Genomic DNA, 26,013 nt, shown 5'->3' on the forward strand with positions numbered 1-26,013 from the left:
CGCCCACTACTGGACAAAGGCCTTCCCCTGAAGATCTCCATGACGATCGGTCCTGCGCTGCCCTCCTCCAACGTATTCCGTCGATCTTGACCAGATCGTCGGTACATCTTGTGGGGGCCTACCAACACTGCGTTTTCCGGTACGTGGTCACCATTCGAGGACTTTTCTGCTCCACCGCCCAATTGTCCATCGAATTATGTGCCCTGCCCACTGCCCCTAAATAACTGTATTTCTAAAAAAAGGAGAACAATTTTCTTTATTAGTGGGGGCCGCCCTTATTCAGTATCACATGTACAAAATAAAAACAGCTGCCCATGTACATCAGCAATACTAGACACTAATAAATGAGCTGACGTCTTTTGAGATGGGAGTATGCTGTAGAATTGAAGGTTGGCAGATGCACCCAAAATGGAGCTGCATAAGGCTAAGGTTACAACTAACTCGCTTACTACTGCTTTCAATCTTGAAGTACTCGCAGAATTTTAGATTTTATACAATTTTCATGCATTATACGAAATCGTACTAAGTGTGCATTTAAAAATATGACAAGGCAACGTTGATATTAAAGTTAAAAAATTGATTTGCAAATTCATTAGATTTTTTTCTAATTATATTGAAAAATATATATATGACCAAGAACTTATGAATGGCATCTCAATGAAAGAAGCACCTTCTTTATGGTACATGCTAGGACTATATATCTGTTTCTATAATTTCATTTAATTAGATCGTTAAGTTGAATAGTATAGTCATCATAAATTATATATAGAATTCATCAAAAGAATCTTAAATAAAATGAATATTTCAAAGAAATGCAAAACGGAGACAGACTTGATATAAAATTAAACCGAATTAAACCCTTTCATTTAAAGACCTCTGTCTTAGTGAAGATGTATACGAGCTGCTAAATATGGATGAGGTAAAAAAGGCATTGTTTTGTTCTTGCGTGGATGGAGAGATGTTTTGTTCGGGTAATGACTTTACTTAGTAATATAACTGGAGATACACTTTGCGAATAACATTAAAACTCTAAAGTTGTCTTAATTCTGACTAGTCGATATTGCACTATAAGTTGTTAAATAATTTGTTTTAAGAATAAGTCCTACCACTACTTTCCAGTACCGATATGTGTTAAGTATAAGTAGTCTTTCCTGACTATTTGAAACCTGTTAATTTAATATATCATAGATGCGTGGCAAACAGATAGATACTAATAAAACCATATTTTTTTAAAGTGAAAACTTCTTTTATCGCGTTGGTCACTTTTTGGTAGATATTGAATGGATTTAGTGATAAGTTCAATGTGTATGTACTGTGCATTGTCAAAATAGTGTTTTTTGTTTGATTCATTTATTATTGAAAGTAGGTCTTAAAAACAAATGAAGTGAATAATTTAATTGTTTTTAAACATTAAGCTATTTCAAATTTAAATTCTAAAAGTTCAAAGTTTTCAATTCTATCGGCAGTCTATACAACTGCCATTTTTTTATAACAAGAGTATTGACTCTTCTAATTATTTATTTTATTATTGTTAACAACAAAATAAATCCATTTGATAAAGGAGCTCATTAAAGTACCTGTGTTCCTGAATTATTATATTGTATTCCAGCGAGGAAGTTATTAATTTGCATTACCGCATCCAAATATTTCGCAATTACTGTGCTGGGATACAGACGGACGTCTGAATGGCGTCTCATTATCGTTAATTATATACCGATTCTTGAAGCACTCGCCTCGCAGATCGAATACGTTTATCTACATTTAATCTACATAATACATTCATTTTCTTCTATTTTGTTTATGTTTAGAAGTCATTGACCTACCTCAAAGTTATCATTACCTATTATTACCTAGCATTTTCTTATCGGAACGTGATAAAATTTAAAACTATCGAAACGATTCTCGTGTACATATAAACATAGTTGTTAATTAGGTAGGTTTTAGTATATTATATTTTTAGATACTGGTTCTGTCACTTAACTGAATTTAAGTTTATACAGACAAACCTGCTACCGCCTTCTAAATTAACAACAACACAAACGAATCGCAAACTACATTACGCATGTTATTTTAGTTTCGATGTTTGGAATATAATCCTAGCGCGTTGAGATAGGGACAGAGCGCCATCTTACTGACGTCAGAGCCAGACATGCACTCACAATCACCAATCAAAAGTAGACTGTTTTACATTATACGTACTGCCTACGCGCGGACGAATTCATTACAGTTTCTTATTGATATCTATATTCTGGTTGGTTTCGTTATATGACTACGGCTATCTCCCAAAGTATTGGCAGAGGTTACTGGCCTCTAGTTCAGGCCTTCATTTGGCCTATTCACGCACCCTTCTATTGTTGCAAGTTCTCTCGTACTTGATATTCTTCAATAAAAAATAAGTATTTCTGTACTAATAAATAAGTAGGAACTTTTAAATTATTTATTAAAATATTTTATCAATTTATTTTACCTGAGATTTTTTGAGAGACAGTTTCACCAAGTTTCAGAAATTAACTAAAAAAATTTCCTAAACATGAAATGTAAAAATACATTTAGCTATAATAACTGAAATAAAAACATAATAACATCTGGTTAAAAGATTTTATTTAAATGTGTAATACTCGCCTTAACTCAAGATCGATATAACATAGACACAGCTCTGTCAGTAAAAGGGCAGCCCAGCTAAAAAGTGTAATTATCTTGATTATTTAGATCGTAATGCGACTATACCCCCCACCCTGTCATTAATCGCCTCCCCCCAACAACCCACTTCTTCCACCCTTTATTATTTCGTTTCAATTATTTCCCGTGATTATCTTTTTATAGCTGGCGCGCATTAAAAGTCAAAAAATAACAGGGCGTTGGAGATAATTTGAATTGAAATAACGCGATGTCCTTTCGAGTTTTATGGAATCGTGTAATTGCCAGAAATAAGCCTCCTTATTATGTCGTAAAAGTTTTATCATTAATTTGAAAGAGGCAATGTAGAGTTTTAGTTGCTTTTTAAACATGCTAATTTTTAAAAGGACTTGTCCCGTTTTTCTATTTATCAGTGTGTTTTTTTTAATTTTGCGGTCACTAAACAAAACCAAACTACAATGCCCTATGAAACATTAAATTAACTAATCGAAAATAGGTACTTCAATTATCTTAAACACCTGCGTTTACAGAAAAAAAATATTAACACTATGACTAATATCTAAAAATATCATTTTTAAGTTTATTTTAGTATTGATTCGATGAGTTTTTGTTTTATTGTAAAAATAACATTCGCCGATATTTTTTATTATATAAATACTTACTCATTAAATAAGACTAAATTGAAAGGCTGTAATCTAAAAAAAATCTCAATGATGAAGTTTAAAAAATAAAATATTAAAGAGACCATTTACGGACAAGTCTTTTAAACTGAGTTTCACTCTGTCATTATTTGAATCCAATATGAATTTATAAATTTGTATCAGTGGTAAATAGTTATAGATGTATTTATGAGCCGAGTAATCCGCGTATTATTTATTATCAACAAGTTTATTTTTAATTTAGTATGGTAATTATGGTTATAGATCATTCATGTCATGCCAATGATAATATTATAGCCACTGAAAAAAGTATTTCAACAATTTCGATAGATCGACTGTGTCTCAAACTATTATTTTTAAACAAAAATTATTTAAGAAGAGGTTATAGGAACTGATTAAAATAGAGCCTAGTTTTAACAATATCAGAAAAAAAAACTGCCCATTCTAATAAGAGTCTAATCCTCTAATTCACACTTCAATATTGTGCTCGTGAAATAATTAATGCTGATTAATTAATATTCAATCACTATTTTAAATTAAATTATTATTTTCATTGATTAACGCAAGTGTTAATTAAACAAAATAATTTTACGCAAAAACCTGAACACATTAAAATTACACTCGTCTTAATCATTTTAAAAGTATATTATTTAAAGTTTAAACTAACTTATTCTTACAAGATATACAACTAAATTAAGCCTTTTTATCAAAGGCAGCACTTTTCAGCACTTTTGTCATGCTTGTTGACTGACCGTTGAAGGTTAATTCAACTTGAAATTATTAATAGAAAGCATTTGTATATGTATATGGATTCTTTTTCTTTTTATAATCTCACTGTTGGACACACACGTAGTAACACGTGGGCACAGGGGGACGATGATCGAGGCTACTACGTACTAGGTTCCTGCATCAGGTTACAGTCACTGGACATTAATATGTTCATGTCGTCGGGGTGGGATTCCTGCGTTCCCTTTATGACGATTTTTGCTTCTCTTTTTTCTTAGTGGCTTCGTATGGAGCACTCGCTCATCCCCAGTGATCAAGCCCCGTAAGAATACACAGGACGACCAGCAAGTCGGCGAGGTTATGCAGTCTTACATGATCTTCCTGATCTGTTCGGTGGGTTGAAAAAATTGATGAGGGTGAAATTTTAAGATGCACGCGCATCACTATAACACAAAAGTAACATTATTAGGATATGCAAAAAATTCAAGCCCGTACAGTCGTATTCGTTATTTAATAATTAATTGTCAAAGCCATCGTTGCAAGATTCTTACAAAATCGTTCTTTCTACAAACATAGAATAGCACGAGGAATAAATAATTTTAAGGATTATTGTTTTATTAGACCAAAGAAGTATAACTTGTTTCGTGCATACATAAGTACACACACACATTTTATTTTTCTTTCTTATGGTCCCTAGAGGGATGGCTTGTCCGCGCGAGATGACATGCCATTACTAACGATTGAAGTAGCATACCTATTTATTTATGTATTATTTGACTTATTACGAGGTTATCAAGCACTAGATAATAATTGCAATTATTATAATTAAATTTTAAGATAAACAAAAAATTAACAAGTCCCTTAAAATGACAAAGATGGTTTTCCCTTTGGCTTTATTGATTGAAATCTTCATTTAAATTTCATGAATGCAATAATTATCACATAAAATAATTTGTAAAATTACTTTATGTGAATAATAAAGGCATGAAGTTAAAAATGATTAAATGGCACTGCAGTTGGGCTGTATTTTAAATTTAAATTAAACAATTATTATCTACATTTACTTATGTTCTCACTGGAAATGTCAAATTAAAAACAAAGAGTTAGTAGTGATTTTTTTATGGAAGAGGAGGACAAGTGAGCATTACGGGTCATCACTTGATGGTAAGTGATCACCTCTCATACTCACTTATAACACCAGAGGAATCACAACAGCTTTAGGAAACGGACATATAAATTCAAAAATAAAGAACATATTGGTAAGTCGTGGCCGAGGATCGAACCGGGGGTCCGTGGTTAAAGACAACAACGGTTCAATATATTGTATACAGGTGTGAGGTATCTTTTATCAAAACTCAAGGAAGTTAAAAATTTTAATATTCTATGACCGATCACTAAGCGTGGTACTATTGTTATAAGAAATTGTATATTTATTTATGTAGCTAAGTACTAATTATATAATCTAAGTCAATAATTATATTCTCAAGTAGTATTGTAGAGGATAGTTATCAGAATACTTATGAGATAACGTTTTGTTTGATGTAGAGTCTTATTCTACATTGTATATTATTACAACTATACTGTAGAATCTAACGTACGTCCCATAGCTCTTAAAGCAGCTACTAAAGATATAAGTATAGCTCTACTGACGCAATATACATATATACATTACCTCCATTAAATCGAGGAACTAAGCGAAAAATAGAATTGATAGTTTAATCGATTGAAGTAAAAGAGATCAAAGTAAACTCCAAAAAAAGTCGACTCCAAAAATAACAATAATCGTAACTAGTTGTGCATATTATATCTACTCTTTTGGAATCATCATATTCGACTACGACAATTACTTGACCATAACGACGTTACGGTAGGTGACTCAAGCATAAAAAAGATTCGGCCTAGTGTCGTTAATTTGCTTCTAAGAATCGAAGAGTTCCGTTACTTTATCATGGATCCCATAATCAGAACCTAACCAAACTATCACCAAACTACCTTGAAAATATATTCTTTCCAACAAAAAATTATCATCGAAATCGGTTGGTGCGTTATTGAGTTATTCGGCAATTTGTTGCGCACATACTTATAGCAAATTTAAGACTATTATGGTTTTCTCATGGATACAATTATTGGATGTGGACCAAATTCCAAATAAAAAAAGAGTTATCAAAACCAGTTCACCCAGTCGAAAGTTCTGAGGTTACAAACATAAAAAAACATACCGACGAATTGAGAATCTCCTCCTTTTTTGAAGTCGGTGAAATAGAGTAGGGCTCTACTGTTTGCAATAAACCTAGCTTCATCCTATCACATAACAAAACAATCTACATGACAATTAACGAAACGACATAAAATACCTTGAACATAATGATCCTTAATATTGAAAGCTTTATAGCTTTCTGAATCGTACAAATCATTTTTTTCTCTATTCAATCGAATCATTATTAATACTAAACATAATTATAACGCGACGCGTGACTATTCACAATAGAGCATGGATTTGCCAACCCTTTATTCGAATTACTAATGAATCGCACGCGCACACAAATACAAACTTTACACCCTCAATGATAGAGTTCTTTATTGTTAAATTTCCGGCGTAAATAAATTATAATAAACGTTTACGGATGGACAATTTTTATGATTGTGTTTGAGTACAGATGTGTGTTAAATCTTCGAGTCGACTGGCTGCGGCACGATTTGACTTATTATAAAGTTTAATTATTGTATTGTTGCTTATAATAATTGCTTCAATTATGACTACATGCAATACATTGAATTACTGTTGCTAAGAACTGAGAGTACTAAAACCTACTATAAGCCAATCACAACGAATTATAACTTTATATTTAACAATCTTGTTTTGTATTTATTTATCTGTTTACGTGCTTCTTTACACAAAATGCAACCTAGATGTGACTACCGTCTTTTGCCACAAAATAATTCAAAATGAAAACAACTTGAGTTGTAACTGTTTGAAACGAAAATATTTTAGACATATGAAGAAATATTGGAAGTAACGACTGAACTGCTTTCTCTTATCGACTTATTTCTCTGTAGTAATGGTGGGTTATCATTTATGGAATAATTTCACATACTTCTTACTGCATTTCAGACTTACCTCAGTTTCAGTTTGAAAGCCGACGGAGCTAGTGTAATTACCACTGACCTCTACTTTATACACCACTGGACTGGCGGCTGTCAAAGTGCTTTTGTGCCTATTTGATATTCACTATTTTGGCGCTGTTGGCCATGTAGCGAGAGTCTGCGGTACTAAAACTAGTGATGACAACCTAATGGACAACATATATAGTGGGAACTATGTACAAAAAAAATGTGTAATTTATTACGTTGATTCGTGAAGTAGAAATAACACGAAAAACGAACGAAATTAATTCAAAATGTAAAAATACTTCAGAGTATTGTACGTTCCTTCGCAGCAATTTGTATTAGATGTCAAAATTTGTTCTCTGGACGCTCGCGAGTGGCGCTTCAAATAGGCACAAATAATTTGCTGTCAAACATGGAATAGTCCAGAGGTCAGTGGAAATTACTGAATTAATGAGATTTGACATCTTATGTCTCAAAAGTGACGATCGACAATGGCGATGATTCTAGTATTTCAGGATTGATGAAGAAACCTGAGTGGCGCTGTATTGCCCATGAGGCAGGGCGTTTATTAGCAGGTTGTCTTGCTCGTTTTCTCATAAAAACCTTTTTTTTCTCTTAAAAGCGTTTCTTTACAACAAAGAACCTCTCCTTAATATATATAATTGAATATAATAATAGTGATATAGATTTTGTTGTGGTCTATTTAAATAAAAACTTAGTTTTAATTTATACATGCAGAAAGAAAACCAATTCGAGGCGGTTATCTTGTTAATGGTATGATGTGACAGTAACGGTTTGCAGACTAATCTCTGATGGTCTATTAAATAAACATATTATATAAATAAATAAATGTATTAAAATCGCCTAGATTATTTATAAAAAGAGTGTAGGAGATTTAAATAAAACACTTTTTAAAGGATTAAAACGCGTGTAATTCTAACAAGACATTACATTAGATTTTTGTGTAAAAGTTACATTTTAATTATTATTTTAGTTAACCCGACGTTTCAAAACCTTTCCAGTGTTCGATTTCAGAGGGAGTGTAGGAGATAATTATCGTAGTGCACTTCTAAGTTAATACCTAAATAATAGTTTTAACAAAAAGCAGATTTTTTTTTCATTTCGATATAAAGCCCAATTAAAGTCATCTATGAACTAACGAGCCCCCAATTTTAAGCCATTTCTTACTTAATCTATAACATAAAATATAATTTATTTTAACACAGACTTTGCGTCACTCAACTGACTATTTGCTAGTTTAATTACTAAATTTAATAAAAATGTCATATAAGTGATATAAAATATATCACATTTTTATTTATAAAAGGACTTAAATATTCTCTGCAAATGTTTATGCATCTTTTCTATAAACTGTCAAATTCAAACTTTGTTCCCGCCAATTCCTACACCTATCAGTGGTCACGGAACACAGAGTATAAAATTATACACACACATTTTATTCGCACTGCCTGCGTGGCTGCGTACCGAAAATTGAAAGTGGCAATGCGAATGCATGGAGCATTGATGTATCCACTGATCTATTATTATATTTAGCGCACGTTAACCGGGACTCGATGAAAGTGAAACCGATTTCAATTGTTATCTCACTCAGCCGTTAATTGACCGATATTTGTAAATACGCAGGGTATTTTGTGTTTTAATCGCGCTAGTTATCACGGCTGATGGACGTGGGGTGAAGTCTGCGTCTGTGAAATTCGAAATTTAAATGTTAATTCCTAGATAGAGGTATCTGTGTTTTGTCTAGGATTACAAATAAACTTGGTATACAGTTATACATGATAATAAACAATATGCATTTTGCTTATGATTGATTTATTCGGTTGTATAACATTTCCCGCTTCAATTTGCAAGGCTGCTTGACATTCGGAAAACTTCCGAATTGTATTGACAGTGTTGTCAGCGATATATGGCCGTTTCCAATTACCTATCTATCCTTAGTTTCACTATCTAGAGGTAGACAAATCTATCCTCTTACCTACATTTCAATGACCTATTGACATAAAGCATTGGACTAAAACTATATTGGACATAACTATGGGTAGATAAGATCTCGTCATTAAACGGTGATAGCAATGTAACTAGAGATACGTTATTGAAAACGGCTGATAGTCAACATATTACATATTCTTGGTTTATTCTCAGGCATAAATTTATATCAAGTTTATTTGGAAGTCCGTTAGAGTCATCTATGTGTTTCAGTTAGTTTTACTACATAGATATGGCTATATTATGCTCAATTTTAATGTTTATTGGGATTGTCATTGAAATTCAGTGGTAACCGCATTGGAATGTTAAGTTATACAGTATTTTTTTTAAGACAATAACGGAAGAGACGAGCAGGACGTTCAGCTTATGGTAATTGCTCATTATAATGCAGTGCCGCTCAGCATTCTTGATAAACCCATTAATTCTGAGCGGCACTACAATTGCGCTCGTCATCGCTCATAAGATGTTATGTCTCAATTGCCCAGTAATTTCGCTAGGTACGGCGCCCTTCACACCAAAATACAGTAATGCTCACACATTACTGCTTCACGGCAGAAATAGGCGCCGTTGTGGTACCCATAATCTAGCCGGCATCCTGTGCAAAGGAGCCTCCCACTGGTAAGAAATTATTCCAACCAATTCGTATATAACTAAATATTCTTATTACCAATTTAATATACATACAAAAACAACCAATTTGCATATCACACTTATCCAAACAAATTTATTAGAATACACTTTAATGAGTTAAGTATAAAGCAATAAATTTTCACTTTCCTTTCTCTCTCTCATGCTCTTAATGAATATTTGTGTTAAGAAAACGTGAATGGCACAATCTGTGTAATGATGAGATACATTAATTGTAATTAATTTCAGCGAAATTTCTCTTAGAATATAATGTGCAACGTTAGAATAATTCTTTAGACATGCTATTTACACTCAAGCTTTTGGATGCACACAGCCAAAGGATTGCTTTTTTTAAAGACAATAAGGTACAAGACGAGGAGGCCGTTTAGCTGATGGTTATTACGCCCTACCCATTACAATGCAGAGCCACTCAGGATTCTTGAAAGACCCAAAAAATCTGAGCGGCACCACAATTGCGCTCGTCTCCTAACATAAGATGTCAAGTCTCATTTGCGCAGTAATTTCACTAGCTACGGCCCCCTTCAGACCGAATGCTTACACAATATTACTGATTCACGGCAGAAATAGGCGCCGTTGTGGTACCCATAATCTAGCTGGCATTCTGTGCAAAGGAGCCTCTCACTGGTAAAACTAGAAGTCCAAGCATGATTGAAACGTGAGATGTTAATGTTACTATAAAGAAGTTTATTTTTTATACCACTGGAACAAACGGATACCTATATATTTTAACCTCTTTAACGGAATATTTATACCCTTAATGACCTATTTTTAATGAATGCTATTGTAGAGAGGAAGATTTGTGAGTTACTACTAACATTATAATTTTTTGATATTGGGATACTCGTTTTAATAATATAAAAATAGTGAAAGACAAGAATATTTATTTAATATAATTTCTAGAGTTTACAAAATATCACAAAAAACAAATGTTTTTTTTTGTGATAATTGGAATGATCATATATAAGTTTTATAACAAAACTATTTTTTTTTTCGCTATATTTCAAAAGTTATATATTAGTATAGTACATACTAGTATAGAAGAGAGTATACTAGTACTCTCAGATAGTGCAGATAGTATAGTTTAGTTCACAAACAACTGAATCCCCGACAATTAATGTAACTCCACGTTAAATAATAGCCAATAAACTATTGTAAATAACAAATATATTTGTAAGTCAAAGTGTAATCAACCAATATGGCCGATTGTCATATTGTTTTCTGATACGTTTGCTTTCAAATGCTTATTCTTTAAATCTCGTCAAAGTGTGATGCACTACTAATGTTACTTCAAAGCGACAAAGATTAGAACCGCATATTGTTATGAGATCATTAAGTTTAACTCAGACATTTTACTATGGACTCCAGTAGCTAAGTACTAGAGTAATTATAGTGATATTTCAGTCAAGCATGCAATGTATCCCTTATATTTACCGAGATAGTAACCACTTTATGCTTTGCAACATTCTTGAAGCATGTTTCTTCATATAAGACTTGAATATTATTCGTACAACTTAAAATTGATTGTATTTAAACGTTGATAAATTAATTTCTTATAAAAATAATTACAAAAAATATTTTCTTCCAAAAATAATGTTAACGATTTTGTGGAGCTATTAAGTTATCACTTCTGACATGAAGTTAAGTTGTATAATATGTGTGTATGTGAGAAAGTATTCTTGAATCTCTTCAACTATGATTATATAAAATATAATGATTTTCAAGCAGCAGGCAAGACTATGAAATTTTTTTTAAAGGGACGGTCTTGTGATTCCTGTGGTGTTGCAAAGTAATGTGGGTTGCGGTGAGTACTAAACATCAGTTGACCCATACGCTCGTTTGTCCTCTTTACCAAAAAAATAGTCTTAACGTATTAGGAGCTATAAATACAAGTTAGGAATGAAGGAAAACAGAACTGAAGATTTACATTAACACATTGAGATTAAATGTAAATCTTTATTTTTGTTATTTCTTTTTATGACAATAAGGGACGACACGAGCAGGACGTTCAGCTGATGGTAATTTATACACCCTGCCCATTACAATACAGTGCCGCTCAGGATTCTTGAAATACACTAGAATTCTGAGTAGCACTACTAACTGCATTCGTCACCTTGAGACATAATGTGTTAAGTCTCTTTTGAAACACAATAATGCTTACACATTACTGCCTCACGGCAGAAATAGGCGCCGTTGTGATACCCATAATCTAGCCGGTATCCTGTGGAAAGGAGCCTCCGACTAGTTCTTTTGGTTCCGTACAAGTGCCTCGACCAGAAATCTAATGTAGAAACAGTCCTTAAGTTTGCCTATTCCTTACTTACTTTCTACAGTTGTACCTTTTCTAACTAAACAAAAACGAAGACGCCCCGAAAAATGATATCTATAATTAAATATTAAAATAACAAACTTTTTAAAGCATTCAAACGCGCGTAATGTAACTGTATTTTTACATTAGGTTAGATTAGATTAGCGCACCTATCAGGAGTACTCAGTGCTCTGCAAAGGTCACGAAACATCGGGCTACATAAAAAAATATAAACATAACTTTATATCCTTAAAAAAGTTTTTTTATTTAAATGTATAACACTCGCGTTGATCAAAGAAAACACTATAATTTAATACTTAGTTACGATAGTTACTTATTTGTATATTAAGGAAGAGACGGGTAAAAAATTATAAGTAATAAAGCCAGCCATGGACATCAACAATACCAGATATCAAGGGATTCGTTGTGGTCCTTTGAGACGTAAGTATGCTCGAGATTTGAAGATCCCTTTGTCATATCGGTTCAGGAATCCGCTAGCCGCAGATAATTCCACAAAGTGGTTGTGCGTTGTACAAAGTTCCTAGTGATACGCGTTGTTAATAGAATGCTGTCTGTCTGTCGATCAGCTGCTAATCACCTGAACAACTTCTCTAAGCACTCTGTCCGTATGAGTGGTGTCCACTCCACATCTCTATAACAAACAATCAAGCCGATTGGACGAATCCAAAGACTTGACCGCCGATGATTTAAGTCGTTCTTCGTTGTACCTAATTAATTAGACGAAGCTGGTACCGGAGAGCTATGTCCAGAGGTCAGAACAGTACTCTTATGTGAGGCCAAATTTTCGCCTTCTAGTGCAGGCTGTGGCTAAAGTACTCAAAGTGAAATCAAATCAAAAATATTTTATTTCGTAGCTAAATTGCATTACACTTGAAATATACAATTTTTTCTTACAGCTCCTTTCGGAATGGAGTTTTCCTTAGAGAAGAAGAGTAGAGAGAATGAATGGTATTACAGGTTCTTATTTTCAATTTAATTTACAAATAATTATAATAACAATATATTATGCAAAGTGATGCAACAAAATACACAAAAGTCAAATACTAACTTAGACGAGTAAGTCAAAAAAATGTAAATAAAGAAGTAAAAACATTGTTATTGTTATTGAGTTCATACTTAAGTAAAATACTGTAGATGCATCAATCCACATATACAGTAAATAAAATAAAGGCATTATGCGAGCATTTTATTAGCTATTATATAAAAAATATACAATAAAATTAATTTAAAAAACAAGGAAAAAAAAAAAAATTCAAGTAATCTTTATTCAATTGGGCTTGAAATAAGTGATTTTCGTCGCATAAATATTTCTATTGTTATCAATTAATTTTTATTCTATTATATTCTATACATTACTGAATCTACCATATGGTAGGAAAAAGTAGAGCTCGTGACAAGAACATACAAGAAGCTCAACGGCCACACTTTTCAATCAATTTAAAAAATTTATACAAAATAAATAGGTCTGTAAGGTTGTTGCATTCAATATATGAATAGTGTTCAAGGTTAAAAGTGGTAATATTAAAAATAACATAAAAACCTACTTTACTTAATTTAACTTTACTGTCATACCTTTCTGAGCACACCTTCTGTAATTTGCTCGATATATTAATGCGAAGAATGCTCAGAAGAGTACTCTTCTATCGAGGAAATGCGTCAAAAGTTGCCTTTAGCAATGAAGCAACAAATTTGATAAAAAAAATGCTTTTCGAATCACCTATAAAATTCAACATATTTACATGTTTGCCTGAAAACTAATAGGTTTTATATTATGTATTTATATCCCAGAGCCATACTTTATAAAAAAAAAAAACAAAAATCCCAACAGATTCCTCGAGGCGCAAACATAAAGGACCCTTGTCGCACACTCGCCGTACAAAAGCACTCATCATTGCCCTTCCGCGGTGTTCCCGATCACTTATTGTGCGAGCGCCATTGTTCTAAAATTATATTGTGACGCGTGCCTCATTATGACGCGTGTTCCATCGGGATTTTAAATTTCGAATTTCGTTTTCAAATTATTCAAATATTTCACCTACAAATTATAATTATTATTTATTACTAGCTGACCTGGCAAACGTTGTTTTGCCATATAAATTATATATGTAAACCTTCCTTGAGCTTCAACGAATCTATTTAGGAGTTATTAGAGAACATACAAACATACGATCTCTTTTATATATATAGATAAATGAAAGCTCTATCTTGCTATGAACTTTTGTCAAAGTATTGAAACTTAGATCATTTATACGTCTAGATAGACTGTGACAGCTGTGAAAACGTCGAAAAAATTGAGGCTGAATGTAAACCTCTATTTTGAAAAATGCATGCACACTAACACAAAGTATCATACAAATCACGACTGAAAAAAGGTGGTAGCTTGTCACGCACACTACGTAAAGCAGTAATGTGTAAACATTACTGTATTTCGGTCTAAAGGGCGCCGTAGCTAGTGAAATTACTGGGCAAATGAGACTTAACGTCTTATGTCTCAAGGTGACGAGCGCAATTGTAGTGCCACTAAGAATTTTTTGCTTTTTCAAGAATCCTGAGTGGCACTGCATTGTACCATTACAATTGCCCATGCAAGGCGTATCAATTTCCATCAGCTGAACGTCAAAATAGCGCATAATTGAAACCATGTCTTAACGGTTAATAATCTTAATAATTATAAGTCAAAAAAATCTCCAATTTACCCCTAAGTTTTTTTGGAGCTATGTTAATCATTCAATCTAGATCAAAATTGTATGAAAAATTATTGACATAGTTTTGTTATTTTTGTAAAGCAGATGGTATTATGTTTGTAATTAATTAAAAATGCTTTAAACTCTGAATTAAAACTATGGCGATCTTGTACGTGCGAGGTAACCTATCTCCGTGCAATTCCTCAAGGCCGTTGGCTCAGTCCCCAACCTTAAACTATCAATTTATTACCTGTAAAATGCTGGCAACGTTACGTCTTTCAAACTTATTCTTTGACGAGAGGTAATTGTGCCAAGAGCTTGAATCACATATTAGATCTACTGGCGCCTGGAAATATTACGTAATTTATGACTGTTTTTACCGGCAGTGTAGTCTATTCACACGTAATGCTGTTGTGTTAAGGCTGGGTACCGAGCCAATGGCCTTGACGAAACGAGCTAATCTAAGTTAAGTGCGAGAGACGCACAAGATCGCCATTATTTAAATCAGAAATAGGAGCATTTTTAATTTATTAAAAACATGACACAATTTTCTTTACAAAACTATCTCATGTTAAATAGTTTTGGTGTACAATTAATAAATTATCGTACAATTTTTATCTTAGATTGAATGATTAACATGTAAAACTGTAAAAGTTAGAGGTATTTTGGTAATTTTTTTCGCACTGGTTATAAAAATAGAAATGTATAGAAACATGAATCTTCTATTCTGTAGATATATAATTATTTTTGTAAAAATATAAGCTTTATATAAAGCGCCAAGAAATGGTTTCAATTATGCGCTCTATTGGCTATTTCTTGGGATAGGGGCCTTAATCCAGTATACCACAGGTAATATACTACTGTAGCACACCCTTATATTATTATAGATTGCCTTTTTTATTTATATATTTATTAATATTGAAATATTCACTATTAGATGTCATTATACAATCTGTGTCATAACATTAAAAAGGTAAAATCTGCTGATCAATGTAGTATTTATATAAGTCACATTCACGATATAATAATTATGTTAGTCGGTCGTTATGTATCAATAATTAAAATTACACCCTTAGATCATTTATACGTCTAGATAGACTATGACAGCTGTGAAAACGTCGAAAAAAATTGAGTTTAGAACTTACACAAAGTGTCATACATATCGCGAGTGTAAGACTTAGCTTGTCTAACAGCCAGAGACTCTATCTATAAATTATCGAAGAGTAATAAACCATTGATTTATAAATTCGTGTTCGAATTTTAAACAAAGAATTGAACAATGGAGTATTCATATTAGAAATCAAGCACTGGCCGAAAAATATAATTATAACGCGCGCGTAATTCTAATTTCGAATTCAAATTAAAGCCGCTTAATGCGCGGGAGCGACCCTGTAAAAAAAAAGAGTTGACGAGTGCTCGCGGAGGGTGGTAATTTTTCATTAATTTAAGTTCACCATTCCCTGTTTTGTTTGCTTTTAATCGCATTTCTAATTAATCCCGTCGAGAATAACGTGACAACTGTCGACTATGGCGGCCATTTTTTTCGTAACTGAGTATAGCAGATGTCGGCCGATTTCCATTTGTTTCTGAGATTAATGATTCGGTGCGATTGTAAATTTTTCCGGTCGGCTCTTGTTGTTTTAGAAGCAATTTGTTCGCTCACTCAACAGTCGCCGTTCGTAAAAAGCAAATTGTATTGAATGTTAAAAACCATTATATGATAATATTAATTACTGTGTTGTATTTATAAATGTTAAATTATTGTAAGTATAAAATCTTTCCCAAGAATGATATTATGTAAAACATTGAAGGAATTTGAAATAAGTGGATGTAAAGTTTTTTTATACATAAAAATAACAAATGTCAAAATAGATTAGTACAAGGACAAAAATGATTTTTAATTGATTGCTATTTCTAAAGAAGATAATATTTTCTCGTCTTCTTTCGTAGCTTATACATCGCGATGGAGGTATATCTGATGGTAGAAACTTTAAAAATTAAAAAACATTTCTCACGTACCGAATATAAAATAATTATTGTACCTGATATGAAATTATTTTGATTTTGTAGTTTAAAAAAATATTTCGTTAATTATATAATGATCTTACTTGGCGTTAATATAACAAAAACTATAACTACAAAATAACTTACTTCAAAGTGAGATATATAACATATTATGTTACACAATTTGACGGACGATAATTATGTAGCCTGTATGTTATTCCAATCTCCTGTTAATATTCATCCAAGTATTCCTTAAAATAAAATAAAATATTTTGATAAATATATTAATATGAGTCATAAATTTTCGAATGGGTTTTTGACGGTTAATAAGTTATTTCATATCTTATCTTAAATAAAAATATTTGAGTTTGAATTTTATGGTCTACAACATTGACGTACAAAAAAGACTAGACTACCAATCGCGTATAAAAAGGGCGTCAAAAAATGTCCGAGCGGTGTTATTTATATATATACATTAACTTATACATAACATTAAAAAATTCATTCAAATTAACACCTTATTTCATAGCAATAATGTTTAAAGTCTATTGTATACGCTGATTAGAAATAGTAGGAATACGTCACGTGCAAGACGGACGCGAACATTTTATTTTAGCAATTGAAATGTAATTACTTATCAAAACGATTAAAAATGTCAAGTTACTTTAAAGGGTCACTTACAAGAAAAAAGACACTCCATCCTTTTTAAGTTTGGATATGCTGATATTTTGACAGTTTCTCACTGAACACTTTGTCAATGCGTGGAGTTGTATTCAAAGCGCGGTCGCAACACAACTGAACGAAAAATCTGCCTAATAGACGCATAGGCAGAGTTTTGCTTCAGCCAATTTTTGAGCGTGATTGTGAGTGTAGTTGTTTATTGTACGTCAATGGTGTAGATTAATACAATCACGTGAATACAACTGTTACCCTACAATTGTTAAAAATCAGCCCACATTTTTTACAAGCGCATTTATTTGAAAAAGTGCTAAAAATCGAAAATATTAGACAACAATAAAAGAGTATTATACAATGCAGTTATCATAACTCATCAGCTATGAATAGAAACGAGAATCAAATATTTTACATCGAGCCTAACATGATAAACAACACTAGCAAATATAATACCTGTTTGTGAAAGTAAAACAGAATAGAGGGCATCGCTTAGTATTTGAAATAGATTGGAAAACCAATCAAACTGTAGTACCAATTTTCCGATATAAAAATTCAGCTGCGTTGGTTTTGATTAGTAAAGAATAGCTGCATATAAAACAGACTAACTCTAAAACAGTACTCGGAATAGAAAATTGTGAAGAGAATAAACGCTGGGGCTCAATAGAGCTTTGTTCAAAGCTCATATCAAAGTATTATAATATCTAGAATGTCCAATATGAAACAGTACTGTGCAACAAATAAGGTAAGAACTTACAGATAAGATGCTTACATTATGTTATTATCAGGTTTCAGAAACTTTATTTATCACAAAAAGAATTATAAATTCACTGCTATAAAACAATCCTAGTAAGAAGATATACCTAGTCTTGCCATAAATACTGAAACAAAGAATAAAAAAATTATATTGAAAATAATATTTATTACTTTTACAGTGTGTTGGTTAAATACATAAATAAAAAACAATTTCAAATAAAAAAAGTTTATTCGAAGTATTATTCTCTTTTGGCTGCAATACAGTCCTTTAAACGTTGAGTCCAGATAACAATAGAAGCACGCACTCTTTCCATGGCAAAATTCTTCACTGCCAATGCCAATTGTACGGATTATTTTAGGGACTCCAAATTATCATGGCGTTTAGAGCAAGCCGTACTCTCTAAAACTGACCATAAATCATAATCCAGCGGATTAAGATCGATATTAGACGACGGCCAGTCTTCAGCTCTGATAAGTACTAACAGTACGTATGGCCAGACTAATAACAAATGTATTATTAATTAATTTCTCGCTAAGTCAATATTACGCGGCCAAATTAAATATCACCAACCCTGTAGCGAGAGCTGCACTTCTGAACAATATCTTGCATGCTAAGTTAACTTAAAATTGAATCTCAAGTATGTTTGAAACTCAATATTATACCTTCTAAGCTTATCCAATGCACTTTATTTCCCCAAATATTTATCATTAAGAAAACATGCCTGAGTTTAATCTTTTGACAGTGCAGCTCAGGCATAAAAATTAAAATCTTAGTAAAAATCTAATTCTTTCGAATTAAATTTTAAGTGTGAATTAATGTAGGAAATGATCGCAATGCAATTATCGCAAAATTGCAACGTTACCACTAAATCAGCGTCAATTTTTTTTATTACAAATTTAATTTCAATTTGTTCTTATATATTTTTCTTTTTATTTGTGTAGAATTAATTGTAAAATTTATTTAGTTTTATATGATTCGTTTTTACTTTATAGCCGACAAACAACGTCATAAAATAATTTTTCATGCATGTCTCATTGCCTGTAAGTAGAAACGCAATTATGTTTTTTAAGGTATGTTGTATTTATAATGGAATGTATGTTGTAGTTTCTGTAGGTAATCTTAAATGAACAAATAAATCAGTCTCAATCAGTTCTTACATAAGGTCAATATTACACGACCAAATCCAATATCACTTAACCCTGCACAAGCACACTCCGTAACAATATCTTGGAAGCTCAGTTTACTTTAAATTTAATCTCAAGTCTGCATCAAGAACAATGCACCGTTTATTAGAAATTTATCATTATAGCTATACGACGCAGCCTACTGCCAAAATACGCCTACGCCTTACGTACTCTGTCGTATAACCACGTAAAGCCAGCCTTTATCGTCTGCAGTGCACTATAAGTGTCTGGAGCCTGTAAATTTTCGCAGCGGCGATCTGCGGTCGGTCTTTGTGCTATTAATTTGTAATGTCCCCCTCTATATGCCGCCTAGAACAAGGATGCATGCTTTAAGTTTCGACGGATAAGTCGATAGATATATTTGTGTTCATTGCATCAGGCTTCTTCAATCACATCAGTTCGTTGATTATTTTTATAATGCAAGATTGCCTGTGTTACAATTTTCTGATTCGACAATAACCTGATTAGTTGAAGGGAAGTTATAATTCAAAAGAACATTTAGAAATCATTTTATTACGTAACTTTTTTATAACTCTTCTTTCTATACAACAATTGAATTGAATAGTTTTAGTTATATATATTTAATGAAATGTGGAGCTTTAAATATCGATTGACAAAATTAATCCAAATTATTTGTTTCTAATAATTTTTTTTTGTTCTTATTCCTGTGAAATTGGAACCTAGCTAACAACATTTATAGTACACTATTTAGTCGAAGGTTTCTTGGGTTTGCTAGCAGACGCAAAGATTAAGGGCATTTTAAAAGCCAGCTCTAAATAAAACATAAAATTTGAGACTTGTTTGTTGTTTTACAACAGAGCTTCTGATCAGGTCAGTTATGATATCTCACGATGTGTCGTTAGATAAACATATCGTAGAATCCTTGCCGATCTTCGATGGGGGCCCGCGTTTCCGATAGGATTAAGCCAGACTTACTGCTCGGTCAGAAACTCGGCACGACGCACTCCCCCCTTGCTCCTCTTACCGCCACCACGCTCCAAGCCTCACCCCCTTGGACACCCGACGCATTAGGAGCAATCATATTCGACGGCCGCTACGTTTTGGCATCAGCTCGTATTGCTTAGGCCGGCTATTTGCAGAACAATGATTGGTAGTGTCTTAGTTTGTGAGGTCGTTAAGGTGCAGATTTGCTTGAGCTGGCTCGTGTTGATTGAAGTGCTTGATACGTTTTACTGTATTTTGTTTAGTGCATTGTTCGAAATGTTTAACTATTGTGTTACATAACTCGGTTGTATTGAGGTCTTGGCTTGTATAATTCCATTACAAAGGATATTTTATGTCTTCATTTTAGGCAAGAATCCTTTAGCTGGTTTAACTTTTTTTATGGATAAAATGATTTACGGAGTAATTGCATTGCAGGTCAATAATAAATAATAATTCATGTGAAATTTTGGATGTGGTAAAAATGACGTCATTTTTACCACCTCCATAATGATTGTGGTCAATAGGTACATAGATTGGTTAATTTAAGATGTTTTAAAAATAAGGCTTATAGATAAGGCAAACATATAACTCAGTTGATGTTAGTGTGCTTAATTATTGTGTCATCGAGCCATCGGCCATAGTTTCATAAAAAGTGTACTCTCTTCGTATCGCCCGGTGTATCGGAAGTGTCTAGTGGAAAAATAACTGATCAAATACCCCTTGCATACTAAAGACAGTCTACTGACGTCAGGTAAAAAGGCAGTTTCCGTCCCTATTATCCCGCGCGGGGGCGATACTTCGAATAATGTTTAATTGTGGTATGCAATCCGTACTGCACAGACCCTACTATTGTAACTTACTTAGATTTTTCTTTACACTTGTATAAGACCGTATTACTTGCCCAATTGCATAGTTCTAGGTCAACGGAAAAAAATCTATAGAAAGTTTCTTGCGGCAACATAGGCTGTAAAGTTTTAGGTAAATTTATAAGTTTAAGTTTCAGCTTCAAAGCTGCAAGAGATTGTAAACTTGAGTATTTCATTTTAATTTCAACTCATTACCTCCACATGTACCCGAGAGAAAGGGTCTTGACAGAAAGACAGACGGACGTACAACAAAGTGATCCTATAAGAATTCCCTTTTTTTTTCCTTTTGAGGTATGGAACCCCAAAAATAAAAGTTGTAGTTTTACTAAATGTAGTTTTAAAAAATGCGAGATCAAACCACGCTTCCGGAGGTATCTAGCGTTCTATCACAACGAGTGTTACCGATAAGGTAACTAACGGCCTTTATGATGCATCATTCATTTATCTTGTAATAAAAATTGATTTTCATAAATTCGTCTAAAATTGAGATGAGTTTTAAAATTCGATTATAAAAATCGAGTTGAGAAGGCTACAAACAGTAAAATGGAACCTGTAGATGAAGCCACAACCGGAGAATTGAACACACATACCAAGATTTACGAACGAAGACTCATAAGGACGATCAGTTTAGCGGTTACACTCAAGGTTTGAACCTCGTCCATAAATAATAGTACAACTATAAATTTGGATGTAATTCCCACTTAAACAAAACCACGGACTGAAGCAAGTCGGTTAATAAACCGAAATAATCGAACAGATTGCATTACATATCATGCAAATCACTTACTCACAGATTATATCAAGTGTTTCATCGAAGAGCTTAGTGAATGATGCGTGCGGTAATATAAAATCACAATCGGGCCGGTATAATTCATTCCTAGTATTCCAACATTGGCACATTCACCCTTATTCCGGAGAAATGTCCATTACACTTAAATACACATACCGATGTATGAAATACTGTGTGTATTTTGATAGTTTGCTATTCCAACTTATCGTTTATCATTATGTTATCTAGAAATTCTGTTTTCTTCAAAAACCCATTTCACTGTTATGATTTAATATCTATTTATCTTCTAACCTCATTATTGATCGAAGCTTCTAACATAAGATACGCGTTCCATATTTGAATTAAAATCGCTTCCGAAGATAAGGAACTGCGCAAGAAACTATCCCCTTATTGTATTTTGATTTCATTTAAAAGTAGAATTACTTCATAAGTTTTATTCTAAATAAGATATTAGATTATAATCTAGTTTAAGACATTAGACGTTTTGATATCCGAACGTCAAAGTCGCGAGAAGCAGCTTGTATAACATGAACTTGGAATTTTTATTAAAAAATCAATGAGTTGTGAGGGAAGTATCCATCCCTACTGTGTGGTTATACGAATATAAATGTAGACTATATATAAATTATCCTCGGGCTGCAAAAATCTCGACAATATTCTAATGATATTAAGAATATCTGGACGACCGAGCCTTGCTCAGATTTTTAAGAATGTGCAAATCTTGAACAAAAAAAAACTAATAGGACATCTGGATTCAAACCGGGGTCTTCAGCTTTCCGGATCACCCAATGTCATGGGACATAGCTATTATAATCTTGTACATAGTGGAGTTTGTATTCTAATGTTATTGTAGCTGTTTCTCATTAAAACACGTGTAAATCAATACTTTTTTTTAAATTGAAAATTGAATTAGCTAGATTGATTTCTCGCTCTCGAGACAAACTGTATACCAAATTTCATTAAAATCGTTGGAGCCGTTTATAGATATAAGATATTATGTTAATGACGCTTATATTAAAATTTAATGTCATAATATGAATATTATTCACTGCAAAATATAATATTAGAACAGTAATTATAATTTATTAAAACATTATACATAAATTATTTTAATAAATCAGGGACAAAAGTTTTACTCTTAGATACAAAAGATTAAAAAATAACAGGGTTCAAATAAGTAAACCGCACGTAGCGAATCAAACAAATTCTCAAAGCAAACAGGAGTCCATTGAAAGTTCCCGCGCCGCCGCCGTAAATAAAGTAGGAATTTTCCTTCCGAATGAGGGTCGTATCTTGACCTATTTGTTCGTACGCGTTAGGGTGGGTCAGGAATCGTTCTTTTGTAGCTTTTGTGTCGCCACTTTACCTTGCTTCTGTGAACAAATCGGGTGTTCGGGCACATGAAAACATTTGTACAGGATGATATTGAATGCCTTTCTCAATATAAGCTTTGGTTTTGTTTGCAAACAATACCCGGACTTCTTTTGTTACGTCAGATGTTTACATTAAAACTTTAGATATCTTCTGCATTCTGTTGAACAGTTTACTGAATGATTGTTATCTAAGTAACTAAATACCGATAAGCTACCGACTTTTGAGAGGCATTCTTAGATTTTTATAACCAAAGAATTTTAGCAGTCCGTTCGTTAGATGAATATTTTTTATGAACCGTATTAGGTAGACAGTCAGACTCTTCGATTAGTGTATATATCTTTTTCCACTAGGTATAATTTATATTTTATATTTCGGGTTATTTCGCAACTTATCTTGCTTTCATGAAATCGTCGAAAATTTAGTAATTAATAGATACTACTATAGATCTTTAGTAAAAGTATCATCTTAACAGCAGAATATCTTGATAATCAGACAGTCTCAGGCAGAGTGTTATGATTCATGGTATATTATTATGAGAAAACTGAAAGAAAGACCAAATGATGCATGTTTTGAGAGAAGCGTCTTGTGCCGTATCGCTGAAGGCCTTCGCTATATCCAGGCTAACTGCCAGACCTTCTCCCTTGCTTTCGATAGCTGCCGCCCATCTATGTGTTAGTTATTCCAGAAGATCACCCGCTGATCGACCATGATTTATATGTGCCTAACTTGTCTCGTAGAAAGCGGTCCCGGAAGTTTTATGTTTGTCCAATGTCACGACTAAGTATCGTTGTTACTGATATTTAATAACAATGAGTGATAATTTTAATAACTACAACAGTTCCGCTGAAAACAATTTCACTATGACAACTGGGAGCATATTTTAATAAATAATTCTTGATGCTATGAAATATTATTGACAAATTCATAAAAAAACCCTATGTTATTTATTATTCACTGAAGAACGTCTATCGGGTTAGTTAGCAGCTATATATTTCAATAGAAACTATACTATACTAAGACTACACAGAGTAATTTTTTCCTTACATAATGCTGTTGCTACTTGAAGGAACTCTTAGGCTGGGTTGTACCAACTAACTTTAGCGATAACAAACATTGAGTTCTGTTTAAGCAAAGAATGTGTTGTACCATTTGACAATCTTTAGATGACGTCATAACTTTAACTGTTAACTGTAGCCGTAAATTCTTCGCCGGATAAAGCTAATGTTAATGTTGAAAAGCTAAATAGCAACCTGTCAAAAGTGTCAAATAAATATTCGATATTGACTTGACATTCCACTTTTTAACTTTACCAGTGGGAGGCACCTTTGCACAGGATGCCGGCTATATTATGGGTACCACAACGGCGCCTATTTCTGCCGTGTTACAGTAATCGTTACTGTATTTCGGTCTGAAGGGCGCCGTAGCTAGTGAAATTACTGGGCAAATGAGACTTAACATCTTATGTCTCAAGGTGACAAGCGCAGTTGTAGTGCCGCTCAGAATGCTAATGGGCAGGACGTATCAATTACGATCAGCTGAACGTCCTGCTCGTTTCACCCCTTATTTACATAAACAAAACTACGCCACGGAATACTATGGTGCACTCATTCCGCAGTTTATTAAAGTCAGAATTCCTCGTGTAAATGTGTTATTAAAACATAAATTATAGACGAATCCATAGAGTAGCGAACACAATGTGGTAACAATGAGTATATTTTCAGACGAGTCGGGATGCGAGGCTGATATGTTGGAGAGTGCAGAGGTGGGACATTCGCCGTCTCGCCCCCAACAAGAGCCCATCAACCTTAAGCATGAGGTAACACTTAACCTAATACTATTATACTTTTGTTACGCTGTGCCAGAATACCCTTGGTGGAGTTGAGTACGTCTTGCAACTAAATTATAAAGCATGTCTAGAACAGCCTTTGTCTAATGAATTCACTTCACAATAAGTAGCATATTCTTGTTTTTTTTCGGTTCATAAGTATATACAGGATGAAATTTTCAAAATCTGATATTATTAGGAATAGCGTAAATTACTCAAAGGAGTATTGGGCTCGATTTTAGTAAAAAGTAAAATTGCATTATTGGATTTTTAAAAATCAACATTCCTGCCAGGAATCGGACGCGCTGATTGTGAAAATAAACACACAACCTTTATTATTATACAAGGTAAGTAATGACATACGGGAACCTAATGAAAAGAGGTCATTTTAAACAAAATACATATAACAATAAATAAAATATATAATTATTACTTGCTGACCGAGCAAACGTTGTATTGCCAATTAAAGTAATAAGAAAATTCAATACTATAAATTTTTGGGGTATAAAAAATAGATGACGACCGATTATCATACCTACCAAATATATCGTACCTACTACAATTATTATATGCGGATCTGCGGATGGAACAGAATAATATAAAAAACGCGATACAAAAATAGTTGTAGAATCGTAGAAACTTAAAAATTTATAAATTTAAGAAGTTTTATGTATTCTGAATCAAAGTACAGACAACTTATTTAATTTAAAGTTGTGTGTATTTTTGTCAAAAACCATTACCTCACCGTCACCCTCATCATTTACATCAATTATATACATCGACAAGCAAAAGGCTTACTAA

At 32.9% G+C, this 26,013-nt stretch overlaps 1 protein-coding gene across 4 annotated transcripts in view; it reads left to right on the top strand.

Moving 5' to 3' along the window:
• LOC126972789 (POU domain, class 6, transcription factor 1) overlaps nt 1–26,013 on the top strand; it is a 190,874-nt gene that overhangs the window by 21,095 nt on the left and 143,766 nt on the right. For all 4 annotated transcript variants that reach the window (XM_050819835.1, XM_050819836.1, XM_050819840.1 and 1 more), the window contains exon 3: nt 25,109–25,203. In XM_050819835.1, the coding sequence (XP_050675792.1) occupies nt 25,132–25,203 (72 nt within the window). In that variant the 5' untranslated portion in view covers nt 25,109–25,131. The remainder of the gene's footprint in view (nt 1–25,108; nt 25,204–26,013) is intronic.

Source organism: Leptidea sinapis, chromosome 27 (assembly GCF_905404315.1).
Source record: "Leptidea sinapis chromosome 27, ilLepSina1.1, whole genome shotgun sequence".
NCBI lineage: Eukaryota > Metazoa > Arthropoda > Insecta > Lepidoptera > Pieridae > Leptidea > Leptidea sinapis.